This window comes from Symphodus melops (genome assembly GCF_947650265.1).
Source record: "Symphodus melops genome assembly, chromosome: 5".
Classification (NCBI taxonomy): Eukaryota; Metazoa; Chordata; class Actinopteri; order Labriformes; family Labridae; genus Symphodus; species Symphodus melops.
This window is the reverse complement of record NC_136695.1, coordinates 16,329,148-16,356,186: the sequence shown is the minus strand read 5'-3', so window position 1 is coordinate 16,356,186 and position 27,039 is coordinate 16,329,148. Positions and strand designations below refer to the sequence as shown.

Below are 27,039 nucleotides of genomic sequence, written 5' to 3'. Positions count from 1 at the left end.
CCGGATGGGTTGCTCTCATTTATAGAGTAAAAACATCACATGGGACTTTCCACAATGGGAAAAGTGTGCATCACTCCGCCTAAGATTTGATTCTGAATACTGTCAGTCTACACTTCAGCAGACCGTTTGTTCTGGCTCATTGAGCTGGTAAAAAAACAAGAAACACTTTTGTTTGACTTGCTGTATGATAAACATACAGATAAATGGATGGCAGACAAATGTTTTGGTTCGTTGGCAAAGGGTTGGTTGCAGTTTAGATGTGGAACTAGTTAAATTGATGGTTAAAATGTTTTAATCAGTTGGATTATTTACACCATATTTTCTACTTGCTGGTGTTGAACTGTTAAAGTAACATCACACTCGAGGTCCAGATGTTGTGCTGATATCATACTGCAGTGATTATCTCCGTCATTAGGCACACAACTAAATCCCAGTAGTGCTGATATTCAGTACATGATCACACGGTCTCTTGGAATATTACTTATCATCCCCTTGCTAAAAGAAGCCCTCCACATGACTACATGGTTGGTTACTTTTTTTTTAGGAATTATCTCAATTCCATTTGCAAATTTTAACAGCTCTGTTGTTTTATTTCATCGGCTCCTGATGACTTTGTTCTAACAACAAATACAACAAATCTGACCGTCAGTGATCAGCAATGCTACACAATGTGCTGCACCGCTTACAGCTGAACACACACACACATTCACACACATGAGCACAGGTTGTAATTGGGAAGTCACATTGCCCACGAAAATAGGATTGAAAAACACTTTATTGTGTTACAAAAATAAAATATGTTCAACCACTGAACCATAAAAATATTATTACACTGTATTAAGAAACAAAACCAATAAAAGGCAAAGGGTTTAAAATCACTTTTAAAGACAAAGAAAAGATGACTCTAACCTCTCGGCGCTGCAGTCAGAGCTGAAGGTTTACGCTTTAACTTTGAGTTTCTGTTTCTCAGCTCTGAGCAGCGAGAGAATATCACAAAAGATTTTGAACACAACCAACAAAATGACACCTTGCTAAATAACTGCCCTATTGAAAAAACAATAGAATAAATTAAAAGATCATCGAAAACAACACTGCATAACAATCTGACAACATGATAACGTTATTCAGAAATGTGTAGAAATATCATTTCAAAATAAAAGCGCGTCTACTTCTTCGAGGTCTTCTCCAACACCCAGTCGATGACCTGCAACAACAGAGAATCACTTTGAAGGGCTTCAGGTAGAGAAGAACTCGAACCAAGTGGAGACACGTTGGCGTTCAGAGGAGTTACCTGTTTAACGTTGCCGCTGGCAGCCTTCTTCATCTCGTCATGAAGACCCCGAGACGTCTTCAAATCCTGGAAACAAGAAGCAGAGGAGGAGGAGCTTCACTCTTACCGACACAGAAAAATACATTCAAGTGAACTTTCTGAGATCACGGCTGAAGACTTTTAAACCGGGGAGAGGAAGTGTACGGAGGGGGAACAAGAAAACAGTCACAAAACGCCATCAGCTTCTCTTCTCAACTACATACAATACATACGACATAAGTGTGAATATGAATAGTAATAATGGTTATTTAATGCCTCTGCTAACCCTGTACGGGGAAATGTGCAACACTGTACTTGCTGTTAAAGCTGCTAATACAATGTTTATGGAGGCATTTTGTCCTTCTTTGAAGAAGACAGTACAGAGGCATGTTGGAAGAAGAGAGTTGGTGACGACATAAAGAATATGTCAGGGGAAGCCTGCGAGGACTGTAGCCTCCACACAAGCACGCAACAACCACGAGGCTAAACCGGCGGCCCCAGAATAGATAATCATTTTAAAAAATAAGTTATAAAAAGAGTCGTAGATTATAGATGGCTTCTTTTCAACAATCAAAAGAATGCCCTGAAATTGAAAGGCAACCAAAAGAAAAGCGCACATGCAGGTTAAAGAAGTCACTTAACACTGTCATGGTCGTGTACGTGTGAAAATGAATCAAGAACTGTTTTGTCAAATAAAACATTCTCAGTCTATTCATCTGACTTCAGTCTTTATATTTCTGCACAATGAGAGTCAAGGCCCCAGAATGACCAACTCTGTGATCAAAGTCAAACCCAAAGTCGAAGGCTGCGTGCGCCTCTCAATGTGAACAGACGCTGTTTCAGTCTCATTGAACCTGAACACAAATCTTTCATAATGCAACTCCTTCCAGATGAATAGTGCGACCCCTTCAGCAATTAAAAATGTAAAAAGAATACTTGCTATTAATGTAATAAAAATATCGATACTTGGCGACAATGACAAAACATTGCGATACTATGCTGCATCGATCCCCCGCCCCTGTATCTAAATCATTAAATACACTGATTAAATGAAACAAATTTAAATTAAATTACATGAAAGCTCTTCCATAATGAGCTTCTCTCTGATCATTTGTAACATAAAAACACAGACTAATGCCTAATGACAATAATAAATATCATTTATACACATTGTGCAGAATAACACTTTAAAAGTGACCACTCTACATGAGTTCAGTTTGTGAACTATATTTTGCCTAATTTAAAGGGAGGCCTTTTCATAAAAAACAGTTCTGTCTGCTGTGTTTCTTCTTCCCCTGAAGAATGTCCGTGTTCTCTATCTGATGCCAAAGAGAGGCTGTTTTCCCTCATTCTTTATGTCCAATCTTCAAAACACCTGATCGCAATTTACAAGACGGCACAAACAGACGAAGCATTGCCAAAAAATGACAACAAAGAGAAATGATGTCTCCAAACTGTTCCTGTGATCGCGCTAATTTGTTTCCAGGATCTATAAACAAAACATATGGTCAGAATTGCAGGAGGAGTCCAGCATGCAAAGAAGAACACAAATGAAGAAGCTGTCAGAGAGAGGACAGCACTCGCTGTGTGTGGGCAGTAAAAAAAAAAACTCACCTTGAGATAGAATTTGGAGATATCAAACAGTCTTTTGCTGCAGGCCTCAAAGCACTTGTGCTCGCCAGTGATCCCGTGGTGTTTGAGGGTTTTAGCTACAACCTCCAGCAGCATCTGAGGACCCCGAACGCAGACGCACAAACACAATTTCATTACACAAATGTGAAGAACATGGAATCTAGTTGTGTTTATTCCCACACTGCCTGACACTAACTTGGCTCACAGAGACTAATTTTAGCACAGCTCCCTTTTTAAAAAACAAAACAAAAAACAACAAATGTCTTGACTTTGGGTGTTCTTGCACAGATTGCTGTCATGTTCACAGTGCGAGCTCGCACAACACACGTATTTCACGGCATGCGATGAGAGGGGAAAAACGCGTTGCTGAAACGAACAGATCTGCCTTTAATCTTGTCACAGCGACTGTTCTGGGGAAACACCATCCATCGTTGTGAGGAATCATTTGTACCATTCAGGCTCATGAGAAGCAGAAAGGCGGCGTTTAATCTCCGTCCTGTATAAACGGCTGTCGTTATTTCTAAACAGGACCAACTGTTCTCTGCTGTGTGAGATGATAAGCCTGTTTGCATAGAAATGACAAATCGGAACGAGTCAAGGTCGGGATGCAGGATGTTGGCTGTATGTGGAACACAGGAAACGGTGAGTAGGAGTGTGTGTGTGTGTGTGTGTTTGTGCGTGTCCACGTGTGTTTTCATGTTCGAACAAAAATCTCCACAAATACATCACAGATGAGAGAATGTGTGTACCTGTGGAGGCAGCCAGCAGGTGATCTGATTATATAGCGGTTAAAGTGGTTCTGCTGCCCACACATTCACTAAAAATCAAATCATACACATGAAACTTTTACATTTGCTGGAGCAGCTGCTGAACTGTCATCCATAGATGAATGTACGTCTGTCCGCCACTGTGTCTCTGTGGGGGGGAACGTTGGTGGTAAATGAGGGAATCAAGTAATGAGTCGGTTTGAGATGTGACAAGAAAAGCAGAAGAGAAAATCCTGCTTTTTCTGAAACTAGATCAAAGTTGGACAGGCACGAGCTGGTAAACTTCTATATTCTATTCTAAATACATCTACATTTCAACCCTCAACAATGGCCCTGAACTTAGATCAAAGGCAAGCGGTCAAAACGTGTCCCGTGTCCCCCCCCCCCCGAGGGCTGGACTCAGGAGTTGAGGAGCTCAGAGGAGTCGAGTTGCCGCTCCTTCACATTGAAGTTAGCCAGTTGAGGGGGTTTGGGCATCTGATTAGGATGCTTCCTTTTGAGGTTTTCTGGGAAATCAATCTGGGAGGAGACCCCGGAGTAGAGTCATCACTCGCTGGAGAGAAATTATACCCCATCTGGCCTGGGAACGCCTTGGAATCCAACGGGAAAAACGGGTGTATGGATGCAAACTGGATGCTTCATTCGTTTCATGTTTTTTTTTTTATTACTTGGGCTTTTTAAAGTATGTGCAGGTAATATTTCATAATCACAACTTTCCATTAATGAATCATTTTAATATGAGTTTAGTTTAGTTCTTTTTGGAAACATTTAAAAATCAGCCATTTAGTTTCTAGAAGAAATTCAATTTTATGAAATAGAACCCACTGAAACGTAAACCGTCTTACATCAAATAAAATGCCTGAATTATTACGTCTTCATCGCTAAATCATATTTTATACACGATGGATGAAAAGGGAAAAACAATTGTATTTATGGAATAAAAAAAGTCTCTTGTTTTTATGAATGAAGTACTGTCTTTAAAATTAACACACACTCACCCTGTTGTGTTTCTGGGAGCGAGACTCTTTGGACATCTTGTCCTCTGTTGGTCCAGGTTGTGTCTTCTGTTGTTGAGCATTTGGTTTGTCAGTAGAAGACAGAGTCACTAAACCTGTGGAGCAAAGTCAGTAAAAAGTAGAATCAAGCTTTACAGTGACGGCAGGACACATCTGAAGCATTTTTCTCATGAGGTCAAAAAAAGAAAAGAAAAGAAAAGAAAGACATCAGCTAATGCCCAAAAATCAAAAACATATCTCCTGTAAAGAGTCATGACAGCCTGAATATATATTTTTATACTCTGAAGTATTGAAGCAGTTTTCAAGAAGTCAAAAAAAAAAAAAAAAAAAAAAAAAACAGTTATATGTCTCGAAGAGTACGTTACATACTGAAATACTTCATCAGTTCATTCATCCTCTCTAATATCAGAGGATTTGTGGGTAATGATTGGATAACTACAGTAAATGTGTCTCGATGTTCAAATCCCATTCCAGATGAACTCTATAAAGCAAAAATGATTTCATGATGGAGATGATTCAATTTAGGTCTCATTTCTTTCAGATCAGTTCTGTTCTTAGCACCTCCATCTAAATTGTAATCATGTTTAATCCTTGGACATAGAGCAGAAAACCATTGAGGTAAGGTTCATCGGACCAGGCGACCCTTACTCTCGTGCATATTGGTCAGGTTCACTGTGTTAACACCCAGTCACAAAGATCAAGTACTGTGTGGATCACTACAACCTTTCCATGTGAGGTGGACTGTTGGCCTTTTACCTGAGGGTGTCCGTCTTGTTGCTGAGGAAGAAGAGGGGCTCATGGTTGAGGAGGTGGACTGGGACCTGCTTGGTTGTTGCCGTAGAGACCTAACAGCAGGGTGTGTCCCGCTGCTGCTGCTGCTCTGAGAGCAGAGGGAGTCGCTGCTCTCTGACTTCACCAGCCTAGATCATCCAGACAGAGACACATAGACACAAAGACGTCAACGTGTCCATCCATTCACACACCTTCTTATTACTGACTGCGAGCGACACACGGAAACCATCTCACTTCTTGCGAGGATAACCTCCGATTACATCCGTGTCCCACGACCTGCGCTTCAGTCGAGCCACGTCCGCGTTCTGCAGAGTCTCTCCGTCAGGCACGCTTCCTGGTTCTGACATCACAGCTGGGGAGGGAGCGGGGCTGAGGGCGAAGGGGAGGGCACAGGGCTCTTTGGAGCAGGTGGTTTGGGTCTCGTACCGAATCAGACGAGACTGGAGTTTCACAAAGGCCTGGTCTCGGTCCAAGGATCGCTGGTTGTCAAGGCAGAATCTGGTCAAACAATGGAAGAAAGGTAAAAGAGTAATAACAACAAAATAAATGAAGACATTATGTGGACTGATGAAGCCAGTTGTCGTCTGATCGTGTTATGACTGCAACAGTTGCCAAACAGTGTCCGTCTTCTACATACGTACTCTATGCCGTGGTAATGTGAGGCTGAGACTGTGTTAAAGGGCATCCGGCTGACTCGTCCAGGAGAAAGGTCTGGTGACAACTGGAACACGTTATTCCTGAACAGATAGGTAAAGAGTCAGAGAAGCAGATAGGAACATGGAGAGAAAGAGGAAAGCTGAGATATAAACAGCAAGTCAAAGAAAATCAATGCAGCTCTCTCTAATTAAAACACAAATACAAATTACAGTCATTAAAACACCGACAGTTCAGCCTGACAGAATTATTAGTACTAATTAAGGACTTTTCTGCCCCTGAATGATGTTTTAAAAATGAATTCAGTCATTTTTCTTGAAAGGCTGTCAGCTAATTGTAGCACAGGATAATGATGATAATCTAATTCTAATTATTACAGATTTGTTCATCAGAAACACCCAAAAGCAACAAAGAGAATGTTTAACCGTCGGTACAGTGTTTGCACTCAGTCATCTGTGTCAGACACTCATTCTGTTATCTGTTGAAGATTCATGTCAAAGTGCTTCCTGGCACAGACCCATCTAAGAGGAAGAGACCCACCCTCTATTAATGGACAGAGGTTGCAGCTCCCCAGTGGGCAGACCGTCACATGTGAAGTGTTTCAGGAGTTCTCTGGCGTCCAGTAAAGTCGAGGAGACCTTTTGTCCGTCTTTAGGGCCCAACAAACTGTCACTCGAGCCCGGACCCAGCAGACCCAACCTAGGACGCACAGAAACACCACGATGTGTCGATCAAACACACCCAATCAGAATCAAATCAGAGTTGTCATACTGATCGTTTTGTTTTTTTACCTCCTCTTCTGTCGTCTCCTCTGCAGGTTCTCTATGTTGTGGAGGACACTCCTCTCAGGCCAGTCAGCCTGCAGACTGGAAATGCTCTGAAATCCTTCAATGACAAATGTGCACTTCTTTAAAACTCTAAGATGATTTTTATTTAAACTGGCGTCACACAATTCTGCACACTATACAGAGCAGCTATGCAGTGCTGAGAAATGTGCTTTTCGGGGGCTTTAAAAAAGAAAACCTGCATTATAGAGGACAGTGGGTTGCGCAGATGATCATAGCAGCTCTGGTTGGCATGATATAAGAAAGAGAAGAAACCGTTACAAAGGCATACAGTCAGCAGCCTGGCACTCTGCTCTGTTTGATTGGTCATCGAGCCAGGTCAACACACGGAGCTCTTGGCACACAAAGACCCGAACAGAAGAAACCTCAGAGTCTAAAATATCTTCACCCTGCACTTTTCTTGTGTTGAAAGAGAAACACTGGATGTCATTTAGGTGAGGACACAAATGTGATCGCACAGATTTGCCGACGTGAGGAGAGAGCGTCGCGTTCGGAAATGTCCTCGGGTTCGGCGAGTCCCTTTTTTTTGCCTGCGCTTCGACGGCTCCAACGCGAAGTCATTCACACTTTTAGGCCGAGCTGATCCACAAACGCAGAAGTCATTGCTAGTGGGTTGCAGATGCTGTTCGTTTTAATAAAATGACATCTCCAGAGCAGAGGGTGGGCAATGACCGTGGAAAAGAAAGACGTGATTTTCACCTTCGACTGCATGTCTCTGCACATTTGACTCTCATCCAGCTCGCCTCTTAAATTATTCACGTGCATCCTTTATGTGAGGTCCTGCAGCGCTTAATGTACGTAAATGATCTGGAACACGAAATCAGGAGGAAACGCACGAAGACAAGGCTGTTTGAGAGATTAAGCGACTTCTACTTTTACAGCAGTTGGTTCATACCAATCAACTAGAATATCACAAGAAAGATTAGATCATACACCGTGGTGCAATAACATCAAACTATAATAGGCAGAAAATGTCAGAGCATAATGATATGAAACCTGCCTGATGTGAAGCTCTATCAGCTTTACAAATTCAATGACAGAAAAAAAAAAGAGAGAGAGAGAAAAAAAAGAATGCCACTCTCACTGAGCACAATAAGCCATAGCTGCAGGCGAGGACTGCTTTTACTGCTTTCAATATATTTACATATTATTAGCTGGGATTGTTTCCTCAAACCTGTCATCCTTTGAGTGTTTGTGTTTGTGAAGAGCACACTGATGCTCTACTGTTTGTACACATGATGATTGTTTTGTGGGATTCTTAAAGTTCAATCAACAACTTAATCCAGATGCACGTTCAGCTGTCGTTACGTCTTACTACGTTCATATTGATTGTGCGACCGGGTCACATGATATCGGGGTCCTGCAGAAATCACAAACCACAAACGCAAAATGCACAACGCAGTATGAAGTAGAAGTTTCCCCATCTGATGGTGGAACACACTTCACAACAACAACAACAACAACAACAACAACAACAACAACAACAACAACAACAACAGGTGTCACGTCAGAGTTTTTTAGCCAATGCCTTACTGGGAAAGGGAATTTAAGAAAGGTTTAAATTGTCAAGAAATAAAAATCAAACTTCTATTCCATCGATTCCAAAGTGACAAATCTCAACTCTAAACGTATGAAGTCGAGCTCTGAATGAGATAACGTTTCTTTCTGAGCTCATACCTGAGTTCTGGTCACGGGTGCTCTCTTGCTCGTCAGTCAGACAGGTGGCAGCACGAGGCAGCTTGGCATCAATCATCTTCAGATATTGTTCTCTCGCTAAACTCAGGATGACCTTTAAGTCGTTGACATGTATTAAGGTAGAGGCTGACGCTTCCTCCTTCCGTCCTGTGCACACATCAAACAAACAAGGCCTGCTTTTACAGTGGCAGCATTTTCGTTTTTTAATAAGCTGTAAACTGGAGAGCCAGCTAACAGGCTGGCAGAGAGAGGCAGTTTGATACTGTAAGCTTTAACAATGACGCCCAACACTCCTTGCCCCAACATTTTCCCATGGACCTGTCCAGCACACTAAAAGAGGGGGTGCACTTTAATTTGTGGGAGACACATTTGTTTCTATTTTTTAGTTGGACACTTCTAAAACCGTGCTTATTCTCGCTGTTTTTAAAGGTTCCTTCTAACAATTTAATAACTTTTCTCCTGAGCGGGAGTGTAAATCTTTGATAAGTTTTAGTTTTGTCTTAGACAAGGTAGGGGAGCTTAGGTTCCCTCCAGGTGTACCAAGAGGCATTGTTAGAAATGATTAAAAGACGAGGAGTTGTTTTAAAACACAACAAAAAGTATAAATCTTTGTCCCAATCGATTATTATTTCATTTTTTTAATAAGAAATGGACGTTTCATTTGGAGAGTTAGGGGGGCGTCAGAGAGTCACTCATGTTAAAAATCTGTCTTTCCATCAGCCTTTTAATTTCAGGCAACACGTTGAACGTCGGCTAACCGTAGCATAGGTGGCTAACTATATCATTTACCTGGATTCAGTTTTTTTAAATATGAAGGTAACAAGACTTGGAATACTAGAGCTGAAAATGTTCACAAATAAAGAGCTTCTTACAGGAAGAACGTAAATAAAGTTATATACTCCCCACATAACTTCCTCCCTGTCAGTGGGCTTCATAAGGTTCATATTAAAGGTTAGACGTCACAGGGGCTGGCTGAACATACTTCTACTTCACAGTGATTAACAGTTTGTAAAACTTCCAACAGTAGTTTTTCCCACTTTAATGCAGAGTCAGATTTCATTTCTTGAGGTCTGTGGTTTTCAACAAGCTCCGTTTAGCTCTCGCCGTTCAAAGTCTGCCTTATTGCTTTTCCTCCAGTTTCACTCTGCTCTCTTTAATCGGGATAGTTTCAACTGCTGCTTCACTATCTGCTTGCCAAGGGGACATTATGTGTGTCTGTGAAATAATGACATTTCAAACAGTCTTTCTAGAAGCCGGCTCTTGCTGAGGGCTGGACAGAGCTGAGAGTTCATGATGATGACAAATCAGGAAGCTCTGAGTAGCCCCAAGGAGAGAATGTTCCTCTTAAGCCCGTTTGGCCTTTTCTTAAGTATAATTACACATTTAGAGACGGTTATTTGATCAGGTCAGTAACTACAGTAGTCTGTCGCTCTGGTTTTACAAAGAAAGTGTTTTCTTCATAATTACTTTTGTCTGTTTGCTGGAACTGTTTGAAAGTCGTTGATTTCATTCTGAAATCGTCGCTCGATGTCTTTCGTCTAAATTGTGAGAAAGACATGTAAAATCCTTTCGATGTCAGCGTAAAATGTGATTATTACCTACACAGATGAAAGCACGCTGGCATTTTTGACTGAGTAATAAGTGAATAGAAAAAGACAAGGTCATTATTAAAAGGATGGACTGAACAATGGAATAATCCTTCAAGCCTTAACAGCTGTCACTAAAGAGATGCCGTGCAGTTTTATTGATTATTTTTCCAATTTTTTTAAGAGAAGCGCTATAAAACATTTGATAGAAGTTCTTGTATCCACTGCCATGCAAATTTGACTTTTTTTCTTTATCTGCCACGAACGCTCCACACGAGGCCGGAGTCAGTCTGGGTATCGTGGATTGGTGAACAGAAGTAATTAAAAGTGGACGTGAGCCAGGATCAGTCTTCGGGATCAAAGATAGGTGTAGGTGACATTTTCTAATAATCTCGATCATCCGGAGAATGAGCCCTGTGAAATCCTGGCGACCAGCCCAGAGTGACCCCCCCCCCCACTGACCACTCCTGTCCCCCCACAAGCAGCCAACATAATGGGTGCATGGTTACTGGAAAAAAGTAGTTGCATTTCAGTTCCATGTGTATTTCACGTGACATCCTGTGCCATCTGCATTTGACATCGAGTGATTTCTTTTTCCAACGTCCAGTAACATTATGGGACCAGTTTGATGTGAATGTTATCCACTACCTCCTTTTCTGCTCTGTTAGAGGGCTCTCACCCATCCTGCTGGGAGGGCTTCACATTTTGACTGACTTATTTCCAGGGCTGGCTTGTCTTGGGTATTTTCACACATAACAGTCGTGTTATAAAAACACAAGGGTATCGCTTTCTGTTCAAAGAACATGATACGTCTTTTGAGAAACATTTTCTATTTCCAGAGCTCTTTAAGTGTAGTACTCACTGAGATATTCTTTGAGTACGAGTGTCTGAACCCGGGTCACCTTCTTCTCTCTCTTCAGCAGGCAGTCTCCTTGGAGACGAGGCAGGGGGCAGAGCACGCTGCTTTGAGATGCTCCTTGTCAAAGAGAGAGAGGAGTGAAGAAGAAGAAAAAAAAAAGAAAAAAAAAGAGACAAGGGTTCAGGATGATCTAACAGTTAGGGAGGGTCTTATTAGAGAAACCACTTTTCGGCATTATGAGGGTCAAAAGTTCCACAGTTTGTGTGGCGTAAACCATAATGGTGACTAATATGCAGGTCTTCTTTGCCTCTGCTGCTTGATACTGGCTACTTCTAATTCTGTGGCTTTCATTATTCACCTACCAGTGTCTTATTTTCAACAGAGGTTGCAACATTTGCTATTGCATCAGATTTGTAAAGTGCAGCATTAAAAAAACAGAGAAAAAAAAAAGACTATACTTTTACCCCTTTTGCGAGGGCAAACAGCTAAAGAGACATGAAAAAGATCAACCAATGGCTGAACAGTAACGAAATGAATAAAGAATAACAGACAGATCAGTTTTTCTTTAAGCCTCGCTCCTTTTAGTGAAGACATGCATTGTCTTGACTACTCACAAGCTGTCAATAGAGGCTTGAAGCTCACACAGAAGCCTCATGCTGCCTGTATTTGAGTATTGACGCTTTCGTTTGTGTAGGAAACCCTGGGGCGAGCGTTTGAACACTTTTATTTGTATTAAAAGTTGTGATGTGTTCACGCTGTGAAAACTGGGCTGCGCTCACACTGAGCCATTTCAGCGGTTCGGGCGCTTGCTTTGCATTTCAAGGTGTTTCAAAACTGTCTCCTGAAGGTTGAATAAAATGTTAACAAGAGCAGGAAGTCTCAGGAGGAAACATCACAGCCGATCTCTTGAATGTTATATAAAGCCAAAGAACAATGAAGGACTTTAGACAGGAAGGATGTTTTAACTTCAGTAAACAAAAAAACCTGTTTTGTTTTTCCCATCAGCTATTAAGAGTTATCTGATCAATTACCTATGCAGCTAAGCCCACAGCGACCAATACATTCACTTCTTCCTCATCATCTTTCCCCTCCTTTAGTCTGTCTCACAGTCTGTCCCTTCAATTACCCTCCGTCTCTTTTCTTCTTTCATTGATTTTCCTATTTTAGTGACAGAGACAAGGAAAGACTTGAACGGAGCAGTCAGAACTCTCTGGAGCTGTGAGAGAAGAGACGGAACAGGAGGACGAAGTGGGAAAACAAAGACACGTAGCTTTGTTACTTTAGCATAAGCTGAATCTGATGAAAAATAACACGCCTGTGTAAGTGACACAAGAGGGGCTTCGACTTCAATTAAACTGAGGAACTGCTTGTTCTCAAACCTTAAACAAAAAAAAGAACCAAAAAAAAGAGAAAAAGTTGATTAAAATGAACACTTATTTATTCATCATCCTGTCACAGATCACGACATGCTTCGGGGAGCAGATGATAAGACAGAAAAAGTGTGTGAGGTCAGAGGGAAGAAGTTAGATTGTGACACACAACTCACCAGACCATTTTTTTATTTTTTGTTGTATTTTCCAAAACCATTAGCAACAACGTTTCTGGAATCTCCAATTTTTTAGACACGACTCAGTTTAATCTGCACACACAGATGTGCTACACTTGTCTTAAGATTGAGTCTATCGGTGGCGCCGATAGCGCAGCGGCAGCGCACGCACCATGTTGCGAGGCTTTGCTCCTCGCGCGGGCGGCCCGGGTTCGCGTCCGGCCTGTGGCCACTTTCCCGCATGTCTCTCCCCACTCTCTCCCTGTTTCCGACTCTATCCACTGTCCTATCAATAAAGGCATAAAGGCCAAAAATAAACCTTTAAAAAAAAAAGATTGAGTGTATCGATTATATTGATGTAGAAAATTCATCTCCCTACCTTTTTTGAGAACTGTGGGGAAATAACACACCTCATAAATCAAAAATCACCCACTTCTTTGTAGCTCCTTTCTACGCAGAGATGCGTCAAAAACAAAGGCTTGCCGTCTTCAAATGATGGAAATTAAAGCCCCTGTTATATCCCCCAAAACATTTAGAGACCTGTGCTTCTAAGTTTTCCTGAAATACAGTACATACCTTTCAACGCTCCCATTTCCCCGGATTTCTCCCAAATTTTAAGCTCAATCCTCCTGACCTCAGAACATCCATTCAAGGATCTGTTCCCAATAAAAATGAAGCCTAACCTTCACCGTAGTGCCTCAAACATGGCGAGAAAGCATGGCTCTCAGTACCCCCTTCAACCCTTCCGTACAAACAGGAGACCTTACATATAAAAAAGCCTTCCCTATCACGTGCTGTCCAGTAATGATTATTGAAGGTCGGCTTCTCTCCTCTCCTGCTTGAAAGTTAAAACCACATTTTTAAATTTTCTCAGAATAAGAGAAACAGACAAACGTCCCCAAACTAAAAAGAACCAAACAGGTTCATAATTAAACACCCTTCAGTATAACATCAAAACAGTTATTTTCAGGATTTGGTCGATCTGTGTCCTGTTCTCTCTCACTGACTCAAAGTCCTGTGATTGAAGATTTGAGCAAGTAGTCACACCGGAGCTCTCAGTGGTGTCACACAAACAGAGAGAGAGAAAAAAAACACAAAACAAGCTGACGCAGTTTCTATATGAACATGCAAACCTATATATATACCTGATGGCGACAATGGCTTCTCTCTCAGCAACCCGGAGACAGTTGCCATGGCAGCCGCTCCATTGATTTGGACGTCTGAGTGCAACATGGTGACCCTGCAGGTTCCACTCGCAGTGTCATCAGAGCCCTGGACCAACAGGAAGTAGTGAGCGCTCTCCCCCTTCACCTCTACATCAGGGACTGCAGACACAGGGAAAGATTTGAACATCTAGAGTTAATGCACAATGGGCGAGAAACTTAAGATTTATAATAGGATTACTTGGAAACTATTCCCACTCGCAAGTTTGCTTCCCCAACATGAGGCTTTATTCTCCGTGTTACAGGAGCTTCCATTTTTTTTTCACTCAGAGAAGGTGATATAGTTCCCCTCTGCCGATACAGCACCATCATCTTTTAATGAGGCAATTAAAAGGACTTTAAAGCGCAGAAAAGAAACAAATCATTCTCACCGGGGAGGGATTTTGGTCTCCTTGCTATACTCTCTCTCCAGCGCTGGGAGCTGAGCTGGCTGGCTGCAGGCTGGGCAACTGGCGTGATTATACATGAGAGGCTGAACAAAGCTCCAACCTGGAGATGCAAACGTAGCAGATAAAGACAAACACACACGCACTCTCATGAGTCATAAACATACATGTTTAGTAGAATGGTCGATACCTTTCCACGCAGTGACCTCAGCTGCTCGAAAAGAAGTTTAGATTTCATTGACTTCCCAGACAGGCTCCTGTTTGTTGGTTGTGAAGGAAACACTCCTGTAGAATCTTTTTGACATGTTTCTTAAATGTACACGTGACAGTAAAACACATTCTGTGTTGTGTCGTTTAATGTTTGTGTCAGGCTTCTGGAGTGAGGATACAGCTCGAACTGGGTAGTGGAGATCAGGAACGTGGGCAGGTCCGACAGGTCGACCAACTGGACCAGCTCTAAATCTGATGCGTAGTAATGGAAGACCTGCAACACACACACGGAGGAAGACGAATGAGTGACAATCAGGGGACTGCGTGAGGAAGAGAAGATGCTGAAAAATAAAGTTTAACATCCCAACGTCTGAATGTGTCTCTAAAGTTAATCACACTTTTTACAACTGGGTTGTGTTTGGATAAGGTGTTAAATGTAAAGAAAAACAGATTGTGATCAATTAAAACATCAAGGTTTTTTAGTAACATAATATACCCGTCTTCAAAATCGTTGCAGACCAGACATAGAAAGAAGTTGTGTTCGGGTTCACGTTTACCACTCTGTTGCATCACCTCTTCTTTTAACATCCAAACAAACCATCGTGTTTCTGTTTGTTTTTTGTTGTTGTTTTTGAGTAAGGGGCAGGTAAAAATAAGATGTATTCTTCTGCCTGCTCCTTTCCAAACATGAAAGGATTTATTTATTTTTACTTCCGGTTTTCCTGTGAACATCATATGTATTGTCATGTTCAGAACAAATAAAAATGAAATGAAATGAAACATGCAGTTAGATTTTAGGAACTAAGGAAATCAATGTCTGCAATTATCTATATCTATTATATATATTATCTAATTTATCTTAATTTACATTTAACACCACTTCAAACACTTTCAACAAGTCCTAACAGCAGGAAGGTGAGTCAAGCGTCCGGACGCTTTTTCTACGCTGCCCTGCTGTTGTAAAACACCAGGAAGTGGTTTGGCATCATCTCGCTGAAACATGTAAGACCTTCTCCGGTGTAGATCTCTTTCTGACAGGATGTTGCCCATAGTTAATGACATAATTCAAAAATGTGCACTTGTGCATGTCCATATCATCAGAAATGCTGGCCTTCAACTCAGCGCTGATAACTGGATAGTCACCTCTCCTCTTCAGCCGAGAAGACATGGGGTCAAGGAATTCAATAAATACTATGCTAACTTTTGTTTAGAAATGTCTCGTTTAAAAAAACAACAATCTTTTTCTCTACTTACCTGATATGTCTTTGTGCCATCTTCAAATAAATTTGGCGCTTTTGATGTTTTAAAATCCTCACATTTATATTTACATTTTGAAATAACATTCACATTTTTGAGAAACAGGGTAAAAAAGGAGTAAATCACCAAGATCATGTAATTCTAATGTTATTAAACAAACAAAAAAAAAAAGTCAAGCAGCACATTCTCACACATTTGAAGCTACAAACAGAAAATATTTTGACAGCTTGACGACTTAATCAGTGATGTATAAAAGTTTCAGCATTGCAGGCCACAAAACCAACCACCTAAACACACAATATCAGCAGCAATCCAATCGCTTCTTGCAGTTTGTTAACGTCTTTTTTTTTTTTTTTTTTTTTAAAGGAAAAAAATAAAGCCTACTCCTTAATAATCTGAAGCTGTTCTACTTACCTAATGAGCTCATTATGTTTTGAGGGATTCAATAATATATAAAGCATTGACCACATTGTAAAAATAAGGGCATTAGCATAGAGAAAATTACAAGAACACCAAGGAGATACTGAAATCTCTAACTCATCATTTATTGATCTGGAGCGAAGACTGACCTACTTCTGATAAACTCTCGTAGATGACGAATAGGTCCAGATTTTAATGAATTGGGTTGAATGTTTCAGTCTCGCAGGCAACTTTGGGAAGTTATCCTCCTGTCCAAAAGAGTGACTAGAAGACGATTTACACAGATCATTAAGACCTCCAATGTTTAAATGTCCTCTTTTTGACACTCTTTTTAGCAGCGGCATCATTACTCATATTTCTTATTCATGTATTGTATGTACTGTAAATGTTATTTTTACCCTCCCCCTGAATGGCTCCACATTTCAGCAGTTCACATTTTATTGGTACGCTGTGAAACATTCATCCACATACAAAAGGCTGCTGTGCAGGCACTGGAGAACACTAGCTCTTTTTTTCCATCAGTTGTGGTTTTGTTACACTCCAATGCCAGCCTTCATGTCATTAAAGTAACAACTTTAATTTGTGCTTTCTTGTGTATTTTGTGTTGCCTCAAGAGATTTAAGCATCAACAAGTACAAACGTGGCAATTTTACTTCAAAAAAAAAAAAAGGAAGAAAAAACAATGGATGCTTCCAGCAGTGAAAGGCTGACGCATGTTTTTACACAGCAGGTTTAGAGGCTAAAGCAAAAGGGAAATGTTTGAATGAATGTTTTGGATTTGAAATTCCCAAAGGGAAAGTGCAGTGAGGCCAAGCAGGATTGAGGTGATTTATAAAAAAAAAAAAAAATGCTCCAAGAGACTAAATGTCAACAAATGCTGTAGTGCAGCACGAGAGCATTCAGCTCGAACGAAAAGCACTTCAAATATAACGCTCTCGGGAGTATTCAAAGAAAAGACAAAAAAGGAGATGGCCGGTCGAAGATTCAGACGGATTCTTTTCATATACTTTGAAAATGTGGTGGATGAATGTGGATAAAGATGGGACACTATGTGTTCTTTACCATGGATTGCTATAAAGACAGAATTGTGTACATTTGAATTACATGTTCTCTGTTGAAAGTCCTTGTTGTCACAGTAGGTGGAATACTATGGTGAATGGTGAAGTTCCAAGTAGAAAAGTAGTAGATTTTTTTAAAATAAATAATCTGGTGTGATGCAATGAAGATACCCGCTTCTTAAAAATAGCATTTTTCAGAATGTTTTAACACTTTTTTTTGACGTGATGATTTAAAACAAATATTTTTGCAGAGTGTGTTTGCAAGTCATTCTCCAGTCACTTATCCTGGCAGTTAGGAGATGTGTTAGTTTTGTTGTCCTCTGAGTTTTTTTGTGTGTTTGTTTGCCAAGACAATCACTGCCATCTGCTTCTCTGCACAGGGATCTGATGAGATCACACACGCACACACACACAAACACCACACTGACACGCACACACACACGGAGTCCAAAGACGTTTAAGGACAGGCATGCACAAACACAGACACAGAGTTAGGATAGAGCTCTGCTGTGTTCAGTGAATAAAATGCACAACACAACAACACACACGTTCAGCCGCCAGACACAAACTGACAAAGCGGACCCTGACAACAATAAACACAAACAGCTGAAACATTATTAAACCATTCAGTTCATTCTTTCCTGTTTTTCTTAACCTTGAAATATATCGTCTGTACGGCTCGTCTTTAATGTTCATGCTTTTAATGCAGCGAGTGTGTGAACACTTTCTACAGTGTGCGTGTGTGTGTGTGTGTATGTGTGTGTGTGGTTTCATTGTTAATGATATTAATCTTTATGAGAAAGCTCATTACAGAACTATGCAGCATGAAAAAAAAGAGCACATCTCACACAGAGTAACACAACCTGATTACTTACTGCTGTATTATGTATATTTTAACCTAATAGTTTCATAGTTTCTGAGGACTCGTTCTCTCAGGGCATAAATCTCTATAGATGTGATTTATATGAGAAGATTACTTTTTTAATGAGAGACGGAAACAAACTTCAGTATTGTGCAACTAATTGGATATTATAACATTTGTAATCTCTGACTTTTAAACTTTCAATAAAGTTATTGTTTAGTAACGAAAAATGTGTGTGAGTTGACATAAAAAAAAGAAAAAAAGGTGTCCTTATCGATCACTGTGCGTCAAAATACCTGTGGACTTAATAATTCATACACTTCCGACAAAGCGGTGGGGAAATGGGGAATGGACTTGAGCTTGTATAGCGTTTTTCTAGTCTTCTGACCACTGACCCACAGAAGCCTCATGTGCCCTGAGTGGGGTTCATGTTTTAAGCCATCAGTGTTCTAGCATCAAGTAAGACACACGTGAAAACGGAGGAACCCAAACAAGTGTAAACATTAAAAACATTTCACTAAACATGCCAAATAAAGTTAACACATAACTGCAGCAAACAGATTCCATGAAGTCAAACTATTGGTCTCTGATGATAGATGATGACAGATCTAAATTTAAATACAGCTTTATGTTTAGAACAAGGTCATCAAGGTTCAAGACGTGTGCAGTCATGTGGTAGATGAAACACTTCGATTTCTCTAACTCATGGTTCATCTGTCGCTGCTTCCAAAGTGATGAAAAAAGATCATGTAGATGGGATCCATTTGACTTCATCTTCTTCCAGCCACCAGAAAATAATCAGGAGATTGAAGCGCGTGCAGCTCATTCAACTCTTACAGATTAGAGGCAAGATGTAGGCTGAACCGGGGTTAAAAGGAAAAGTTCTCCTCTAACTCAGAATGTAGTCATTATGGAATCATTAACCTGTCAATCGATATCTACACTACAGTTTAATAACATGGTAAAACACACTCTGTCACCTTTAAAGCTGGAAGCAAAAAAACAGCTGAAAAACAAGATTTCATTATTGACAACATTTGGAGCGGGTGCAGGGCCTGCAGCGCTCTGGCAGCTGAAAGTGATGCTACTGTGGAGAAACTGCTGGCATGTTTGAAAACAAATCTTTGCCAGAGAGGAGGAATCAGGAACTAATGAGGGGAGTATTTGGACTTGGAACTGATCGCTATTGTCTGAGAGTTGAACCCAGAAATGTTGCCGCCTGAGGTGTTAGGAAGAGTGAGAGGAGACGTAGTCCTGATTTAGCTGGGTTCCAGACATCTGAATCCCAGCTCGCACCTCAGATATGATCAGAAACAAACAAACAAAACAAAACAAAAAAAGAAAAGAAAAAAGATTGCTGTTGTGCCACCGCAAACATTCGATCAATCAGAGATTTGTGGGAGGGACAAACAGTTGGGACTTGTTTCATAATATTTAATGATTACTTTAATTCACTTTATTTTGGTATTACTCAGTCAGCTCGTAAAAAAAAGGCAGCAGCCCGAGTTTAAACGCGGTCAAAAAGGAGAGCTGGCATCATTCCAATTCCTACACTGGCTACCCGACAAGTTGAGAATTGATTTTAAAATACTGGTCGACTGTGTTCAAGGTGTTAAATGGACTTTGCCCCTGATTACCTCGAAGAACTCCTGACCCTGTTTCAGCTGGTGAGAGATCAAAGGTAATCTGACCAAAAACCCATCACCGACAAGGTGTTACAGAGATCAAGCCTTTTCTTTTGCTGGCACAAAATTGTGGAACTGTCTACCTCCCGACATTTGTCTCTCTCCCTCTATCGGTCTTTTTAAGGCTCACCTTCGAATAGAAGACTCTGTGACGTTACTTTCTTTGGATCAACTGTGTGATCAACACTTTACACATTGTGTGTGTGTGTGTGTGTGTGTGTGTGTGTGTGTAAAGTCCTATATAAATTGAGTTGAGTTTATTTTAATGATGGGAAGACGAGCTGTAAATGAAAGATACGAGACACTGAAGAGCTCAGGACTCACCTCAGAGAGTAGCTTGTGGTCTCTCATGGTGTGCAGAGACTCTAAGAGGCTGCGGTCGGACATCTTACTCGCTGGAGAGCGCAGAGAAAATCCATGGAAACGGAGCTCTGACACATACTGATGCATGAAACACAGAGGGGAAAAAAAAACGTCACAGACAGCAGGAGTATATATACTTTTGATTAAATTACACACAACCGCTCTCGGCCAGCACAGGCCTCTGTGCAGTTACAGTGAATCATGCACACTCCAGTGTTATTATTACCGACCTGGCCCATATTCAGAACCATTCTGAGAGCTCCTCACTCAGCCTTAAGAGAGATTTAGGACCATTCTCAGAGCCAGGCAGGGACAGAAACTTTTGCCACAGTGAGGAGGAGGCACGGCTGACTCCCTTGCTACTGAAAGTCCGACAACTTTTTTCAAACGCTAATTTAAAACATTTTGGAGAAAATAAATCTGGTCAGAGAATGTGTTATCATGAACACTATGAAATAGGGCTGAGCGATACGGACCAAAACTTATATCTCAATATTTTTTTGCTGAATATATCGACATCTTAAAAACTCGATATATTGTCCAGCCCTACTATGACATTAGCATCTGGGTGAAAATTTGTAAGACTTTTTTTTTTTTTTTTTTTTTTTTTTTTTAAGTATTTACAGCAATAACATGCCAACTGCTGCAGCAGCTTCTTCACCTGCTGAGACTTACATAACATATGAAAGCTCTTAATAAGTGATCGAACACGTCTCATTACAATCCATAAAAAAAGTCATCGATGGATAGAAATGTCTGCACAAATCATTTTTTGTCTGTTCAGCCCAACTATGAGTCAAAAATACTCTTCATGTAGTGTTTGAAGAAGATTTCTGCTCGAGAAACTTTTAAGCCTGTTAGAAGTCCTCCTCACTATGAGAAGATGCTCAGATGCTGTGTGAATAACTTTCCTCTTCACAAGGATCTCGTCTGAACTTTGAAGGGAAATTCTTAGAAAATATCCAGACAAAGAATTTTCTCAGGTCTTAGTACTTAGGATGCTCCGTGGATACAGCGGCAGGTGTTTATTTTTGGTCACATGGCTAACGGTTTGCACGTGCTCGTTTACGTGCACATAACACTACAGCTGACATGCCATGTAGTGCAGGGTTGTGTAGAGATGGTAGTTGTTCTCAGACTGGCATTTATTCCCTCTTTGTTCCAGCGCGCTCCGACTGTGAAGCTTTTACTGAATGACGGCTGCAGCCTGCTCACCGCTGAAGGAAACAACTCAGTAAAGGTCACTTTACTGAAGAAGCAGCGTGCTGCAGCAGACTCGCGGTTCAGAGAGATGAGCAGAGAAAACTTCTGTCAGTCACAAGCAGACTGTGATAATTGTCCAACAGCTCAGAACAGAGTTTCACTCGCAATCTATCGCTGAGACCAATTTTGTCAACGAGCTTTAAAGCACCTGAGAACAGTTTTTAACCAGTCGGACTAATACTTTATACTAATACTTAGAATATGACCTTCAAAAGCAAACATCAGCATCAGCAACCATACTGATCCTTTTTATCTGCTGCCAGGTTGGTGTGAGACGAAGAACATTAAATGACACTGCAGAAAGCAGCCTTTGTTTACATATGACAGACAGACAGACAGACAGACAGACAGACAGACAGACAGACAGACAGACAGACAGACAGACAGACAGACAGACAGACAGACAGACAGACAGACAGACAGACAGACAGACAATTGATCCCGAGGGAAATTCAAGAAAGTGAGTGACACAGTCTGACGTGACATTGAGATTTTTCATCATGAACAATACCATGTACATGACAAGATAAACTAAGACCGAATAGTGTACACATGTGTCAGTAGGGGGCGCCAAATTTGGCACAAAGCAAATTCCAGATAGTAGCTTTGGATGTAAATTTGGATGAAACCCCTTAAATGAGTTTAATAGAGGACCAAGTGTCAAAGTGTGTCTCGTATTAAGTTTCGTGTATTGTTTATTTTTGCAAGTTTAAATAGATAGATACTTTATTGATCCCGAGGGAAATTCAAGATTTAGATCACAGTCATGCTTTAAATTCATATCACAAGAGATCAGCTCCAGAACGATGAGCCTCAAACAACCTTCCAGACATAAATCAGTTGGATGTGATTGTTGAACATGCATCAAGGCTAAAGAGCATCTCTTTCTTATCTCCCATTTCTGAGAGTCTCGAGTATTTCACTCCAACAGAGGGAGTGCATGCTACTAAACAAGTCGATTCAGTTCTTAAAAGAAAAAAAGGTTGATATTTATAAAATGACGGAGTAAACATCTTAATCTCGTCTTCTTTTCAAAAACGTTCTTTTCATCACGAAGATGGGACTTATTTTTAGATGCAGCTCATCGTGTAGAAGGCAACGGAAACTCTCAGCCAATTTAAAAATCCCCGAAGTGCGAGACAAAAAAAAAAAAGACAAAAAAAAGAAGGGAAACTGCAGTGAAACAGATTGAAGAAGAAGAAGAAGAAGAATAGCACAAAATTGGCCAATTCTGTCCAGAGACAGAAAACTGCTGCTCCTGCCAGAGTTCCTGCTTAATGAGGAAGAAGTACAAGTGGGTGTGGAGTAATCTCCAGAGTGGCAACTAAAAATGCTGTCGGCTCACCTCAGCCTCTTCACAATGATACTACGAGGCAGTGTGGGAAAGCTGCAGGAAAGCGAGAAATAAGGTGAAACACATGTCGATCATATCTTAGATTAAACATCTCATCCAACACGTTGTCTTTTCAGGAAGGAACAATCAAAGTATAGTAACGTGGAAGAGCCTTCATCAGGCAGATGAAGTTCTTTTAAAGTACGCTCCCTCATCTTTTTTGGTTTAAATGATCAGATATGATGATGTTTGTACCTTATATTGTAAGTAAGGATCTACACTAAAGCAGGCCAAACATGCAGAGAAAACTATGTGGACAGTACACATGAAATTCATAACAGGAGTTCAGATCAGCCATCTGTCTGCATCTCAATGACATCAGCTGTCCTTTAAATGTAGACAGAAAACTGCTCTGAGGCGTTCGCTAACATTTGTCCTTTGCTAAATCCAGACCAATAATCAATTGCAGCGCCAGGAGTGAGGTTGAGTCCGAGCATGGTTGCGCCAGGAAGGGGCCCAGTCGACTTCTCGGGGTCAATGCCAGCAGAGCAGAGCTATTTCACACGGCCCAGCAGCTCCCAGGAAAAGCCTTTTAGATTCATTCACCCGCACAGAGAGACTTATTCACACAAATATGATCATAAGCGTAAACGACCCTATGGCCGTATGTTTCATATAGCATGTGGAACTGAGCTGCATGATTAGCGTGACCCATGGCTAGCTGATTGGCCTCGGATGTGAAGGTTTGTTTTCTCTGCCGTCCTTTAACCGAGGCTAACTGTGTCCTCAGCCTACAGTACACCGCTCATAATAAAAAGCCCTGGGCAAACACACAGGCAAGTTCAAAAAGGACGCAGCTCTTTCTCGTGAGCTCTACTGCACAAACAGACACATAGAGACATAGGGAAAACAGCTTTGACTTCACGTACCTTTTCCTTCACTGTAACTTTAAATGTGGAGGCCTGTCACCGACGCTCTCTCTCCTGTTTCTAACCATGACTTAATGTTCTCAACAAGAAAAACTAACCCTGCTCTGCACAAGTGATTTCTTTTTTTCTCTCTCTCTCTGAGACAGACTGAAGAAGACAAGAAGGGAATAAATTATGCAAAATGGACTGTTTCCGGAATGTTTCTTCCGCACGCTTGCTTCAGTTTATTACCTTCTTCTCTCTGATAACCAGGCTGCCTCTCCATAGCTCTTGATGACTGATACACATGTCCATGTCAGAAAGCGCCATCACACCAGCGCTTAGGTAGGACGCAGTTTTCTGCCACCTGGAGAAGAACGAAAAAAAGTCACTTTGTTGACTGACATTGACAAGAATAATAATGAATACAAGTCCTGCCTCTTATTGAATCTCTTATACAGACAACAGCAGCAATTTACATCCTAGAATTGTATCCACATATTTTTACCTTAGCTGAAAAAAGAGCTTCTAAAGAGATACATCACTGATAACCGCCACCTGTTCATATTTACTCTTCTAAGACCCCCTAGTGGTGAGCTGGGAGCATTTCACAAACAATAACGATCTAAGTACATTTACACTACACTGTTGCTTTACATGCCTTTTTAAATAACCTTGGATTTTTCACGTCGGTTTTTAATGCTCAACATGTAGTCTTAGTAAACTTCAAATCAGTGTCTGCATCTCTCGTGACCTTAGGAAGGTTCTTTGGTTAGAGTAAACAGTAGATATCACACTAGGTTGCTCGTAAAGTGAGTTCATGATGTGCTTCATGAGAGCTTGATGTGCATGTCCTCACCCAGCGGCGTGCTGAGTGACTACAGTGATGTTCGCAGCGTGCCAGCAGGACATGTGTTTGAGGGCTCCCAGCAGAGGCAGCAGGTCTTTAATGGGAGGGGATTGCTCTGCAGAGCCCAACACCAACACATCCAGCAAGGCTTTACCTGACAGGGTGACACAAAGAGGAATTCATTCAACATTTTTCTTTTTTTTCCAATATTCCTCTTCTGAAACGTTCATGTCCCTGGCCCTCATGAGGGGTCATGATGCACTAAGCTGGTTGCCCCACAGATGCCGTCTTTTGACTTGCATGTGTACGATTGCTAAATATTAAGATCTCTGCAAGTGGAATCCAGAGCTGACTCTCGGTTCTCAGTTCGCAGCTGCACATGGAAGATGACCGTTCGTGAACTCCTGTGGAGGTGGTGAGCTAAGAAACGCTCTTTAAGTGAAATATTGCCTCAGGAGGCAGGCTTTCTAAGAAGCGGTCAAAGCAGAAGTGTTCCATCTTTCCAGTGGTGAGAGCACATGTTTGAAGTACACTCATCCACCTTTTCTGAGAGACTGCAGCAGCAGGCAGGTTTTCAAAAACTGTAATTGCTTGAATTTGGACCGGATCTTTGTCACACAGCTGAGGAGTTCGGCTTATGCAAACAGATTTTAATTCCTCATTACTGGAAGCATTTGGGCAAAGAAAAAAAAACTCACTCAGTGAGACATTGTTTCATGCCGTACGCACTACGCTGCTCCACCATCAGTCAAATATAACCTTGTTAGTTTTGTCATTAAAGCAGAAAGAAAAAAGAAAAAAAAGTAAACTGCTGAGCTTGAGCTTTCCTGTAGAGACTTTCTTAACACCCACAATCCCCTCAGAGGTACTGCATGCAAGCAGTCCGGATCAAACATCCATAGATGGAAAATATGAGCCTTCAATTCATTGATTCATCTCCTGTTTTTAATTGTTCTGACTTTTTTTTTTCTTTTTCCAAAACATTGACAGGCTTATTGAGCACACGGCTTCATAATGGCAGCTGCAAACTGACAAGATGATGTACATTTTGAGTGGGTTGTGTATATAAAGAAAGAGATGGTCAACAGTACCTGGAGGCGGCAGCTTGTCCGTCAGGAGATGCAGTCCATCTGCAGCCTCCTCTAACAGCCTGTTCAGTCAAGACAATGAGATCAGAACAGACTGATGCAAATGCAACACTTTGATTCTTAGAGACGTGTCGTCTCGTTTTCACCTTTTTTTTTTTTTTTTTAACCTCAACATTAACACATTCATCTAATAACTGAGGTTACTGTTTTCCACTTCTTGTATAACTTCACTCACACAGATATATCAGACACCTGCAGCAGTTAAAAAAAGCAGTGATGCCGCTCATATGAAGAACAGAACATGTGATCTGTGGCTCACTCTGTCAGTGTGGGCTGCTCCTGAGAATCCGGATTACTGAAAAAACTGAGACAGGATTCTAAAGCAGAGGGCGTCTCCTCCTCGCTGTCCGTTCTGTGATGGCTTGTCCTCAGCTCCTCCCAGTCAGAGCTGCAAAACTACAAAAAACAGGCTATATGAATCTCCTTCTCCATTATTCATAGATCCATTGCTTTTAGTAAAATTCAAGCCTGTGTGTATAACCTGTTATTAAGAACGTGTAGCTGGGATTAGAAAACACAGATTTTTTTCGTCATCTATTTTGTAACGCTCGGTCAGGGACTTTCACTTCATCAGAAATTGGTAATGTAGGTATTTATGGAGTAACTTTTCTAGTTCCTCTAACTCTTGGTTCAGTACCTGGATGTTTCATAAATCTCACCTGTGTTCCTTCTGTGATAGCCTGAACAGCAAAGTGCCACCTCTGAGCTGATGGGCTGCCACTGAGAGAACAAGCTGGTAGAACATGCAGAGAGGAAGGGAAGGTTAGGCAGAGTAATACAATAAAAGATAAACTTCAATGTAATGTCCATGTTATCAAAGTTACTGTACCTGGAAACACAGAGCTCCCTCTCTTTAATCCCTGAGATGTGATGTCATAGATGTGTTTCACTGGCTCCAGACCTGTGAATAACACATCTGTCAGGCTTCATGGTAACAACCCGACTTTATTTGACAATAACACACTTATTTGACAAATAACATACTTGTTATGATACCGAAGAAGCACTGAAACTTTTAAACCCTGTCTAGCCAGAGCTATATAGACTCATAGTTACAACATAACTGAAAATATGAACAATAATGAGACCCAGAAAACACTCTGACACCCTGTCTTACAAGAACAGCCTTAGCATTGTCTACATTAGCAGAGTTACTTCAAACTATACTTACATTTGAAGTCTTCCGCAAGGTCTCCGTCTGTTTGGCAAAAGGAAATAACCAACACGTACCGGTCCATGTCGTGTAAACACTAATATATTTCCATTTAATGACGCTTTCGACAAACTACCGGACAGTCGAGCACAAATGTTTCGCGCACTGTCAAATTTCCCACCCTTCTTCTTCCTCTGTCAATTTTAAACACACATTTTC

At 41.1% G+C, this 27,039-nt stretch overlaps 1 protein-coding gene across 1 annotated transcript; it reads right to left on the bottom strand.

Annotated features, from left to right (window-relative positions):
* Nucleotides 1-961: 961 nt before the first annotated feature.
* Nucleotides 962-27,037, bottom strand: mtbp (MDM2 binding protein). The gene is made up of 23 exons (XM_079343192.1): nt 26,839-27,037; nt 26,497-26,568; nt 26,327-26,400; nt 25,927-26,063; nt 25,611-25,669; nt 24,529-24,673; nt 23,922-24,036; nt 20,127-20,243; nt 14,700-14,794; nt 14,501-14,567; nt 14,296-14,413; nt 13,847-14,026; nt 11,159-11,272; nt 8,693-8,857; nt 6,962-7,055; nt 6,711-6,869; nt 6,158-6,253; nt 5,751-6,014; nt 5,481-5,644; nt 4,707-4,819; nt 2,924-3,037; nt 1,292-1,357; nt 962-1,204 (listed from the first exon to the last, which is right to left on the bottom strand). The coding sequence occupies exons 1-23, from the start codon at nt 26,903-26,905 to the stop codon at nt 1,166-1,168; spliced, it is 2,634 nt and encodes an 877-aa protein (XP_079199318.1). The 5' UTR covers nt 26,906-27,037; the 3' UTR covers nt 962-1,165.
* Nucleotides 27,038-27,039: the final 2 nt, after the last annotated feature.

What these genes read in the sequence shown, in the direction of transcription:
- mtbp (XM_079343192.1), bottom strand. Translation starts at nt 26,905, where the DNA reads ATGGACCGGTACGTGTTGGTTATTTCCTTTTGCCAAACAGACGGAGAC. An exon ending in TCCACTACCCAGTTCGAGCT is followed by an intron (nt 14,568 to 14,699) that starts GTATCCTCACTC and finishes ACCAACAAACAG; the next exon opens with GAGCCTGTCTGGGAAGTCAA. An exon ending in GAAGCCATTGTCGCCATCAG is followed by an intron (nt 11,273 to 13,846) that starts GTATATATATAG and finishes CTCTTTGACAAG; the next exon opens with GAGCATCTCAAAGCAGCGTG.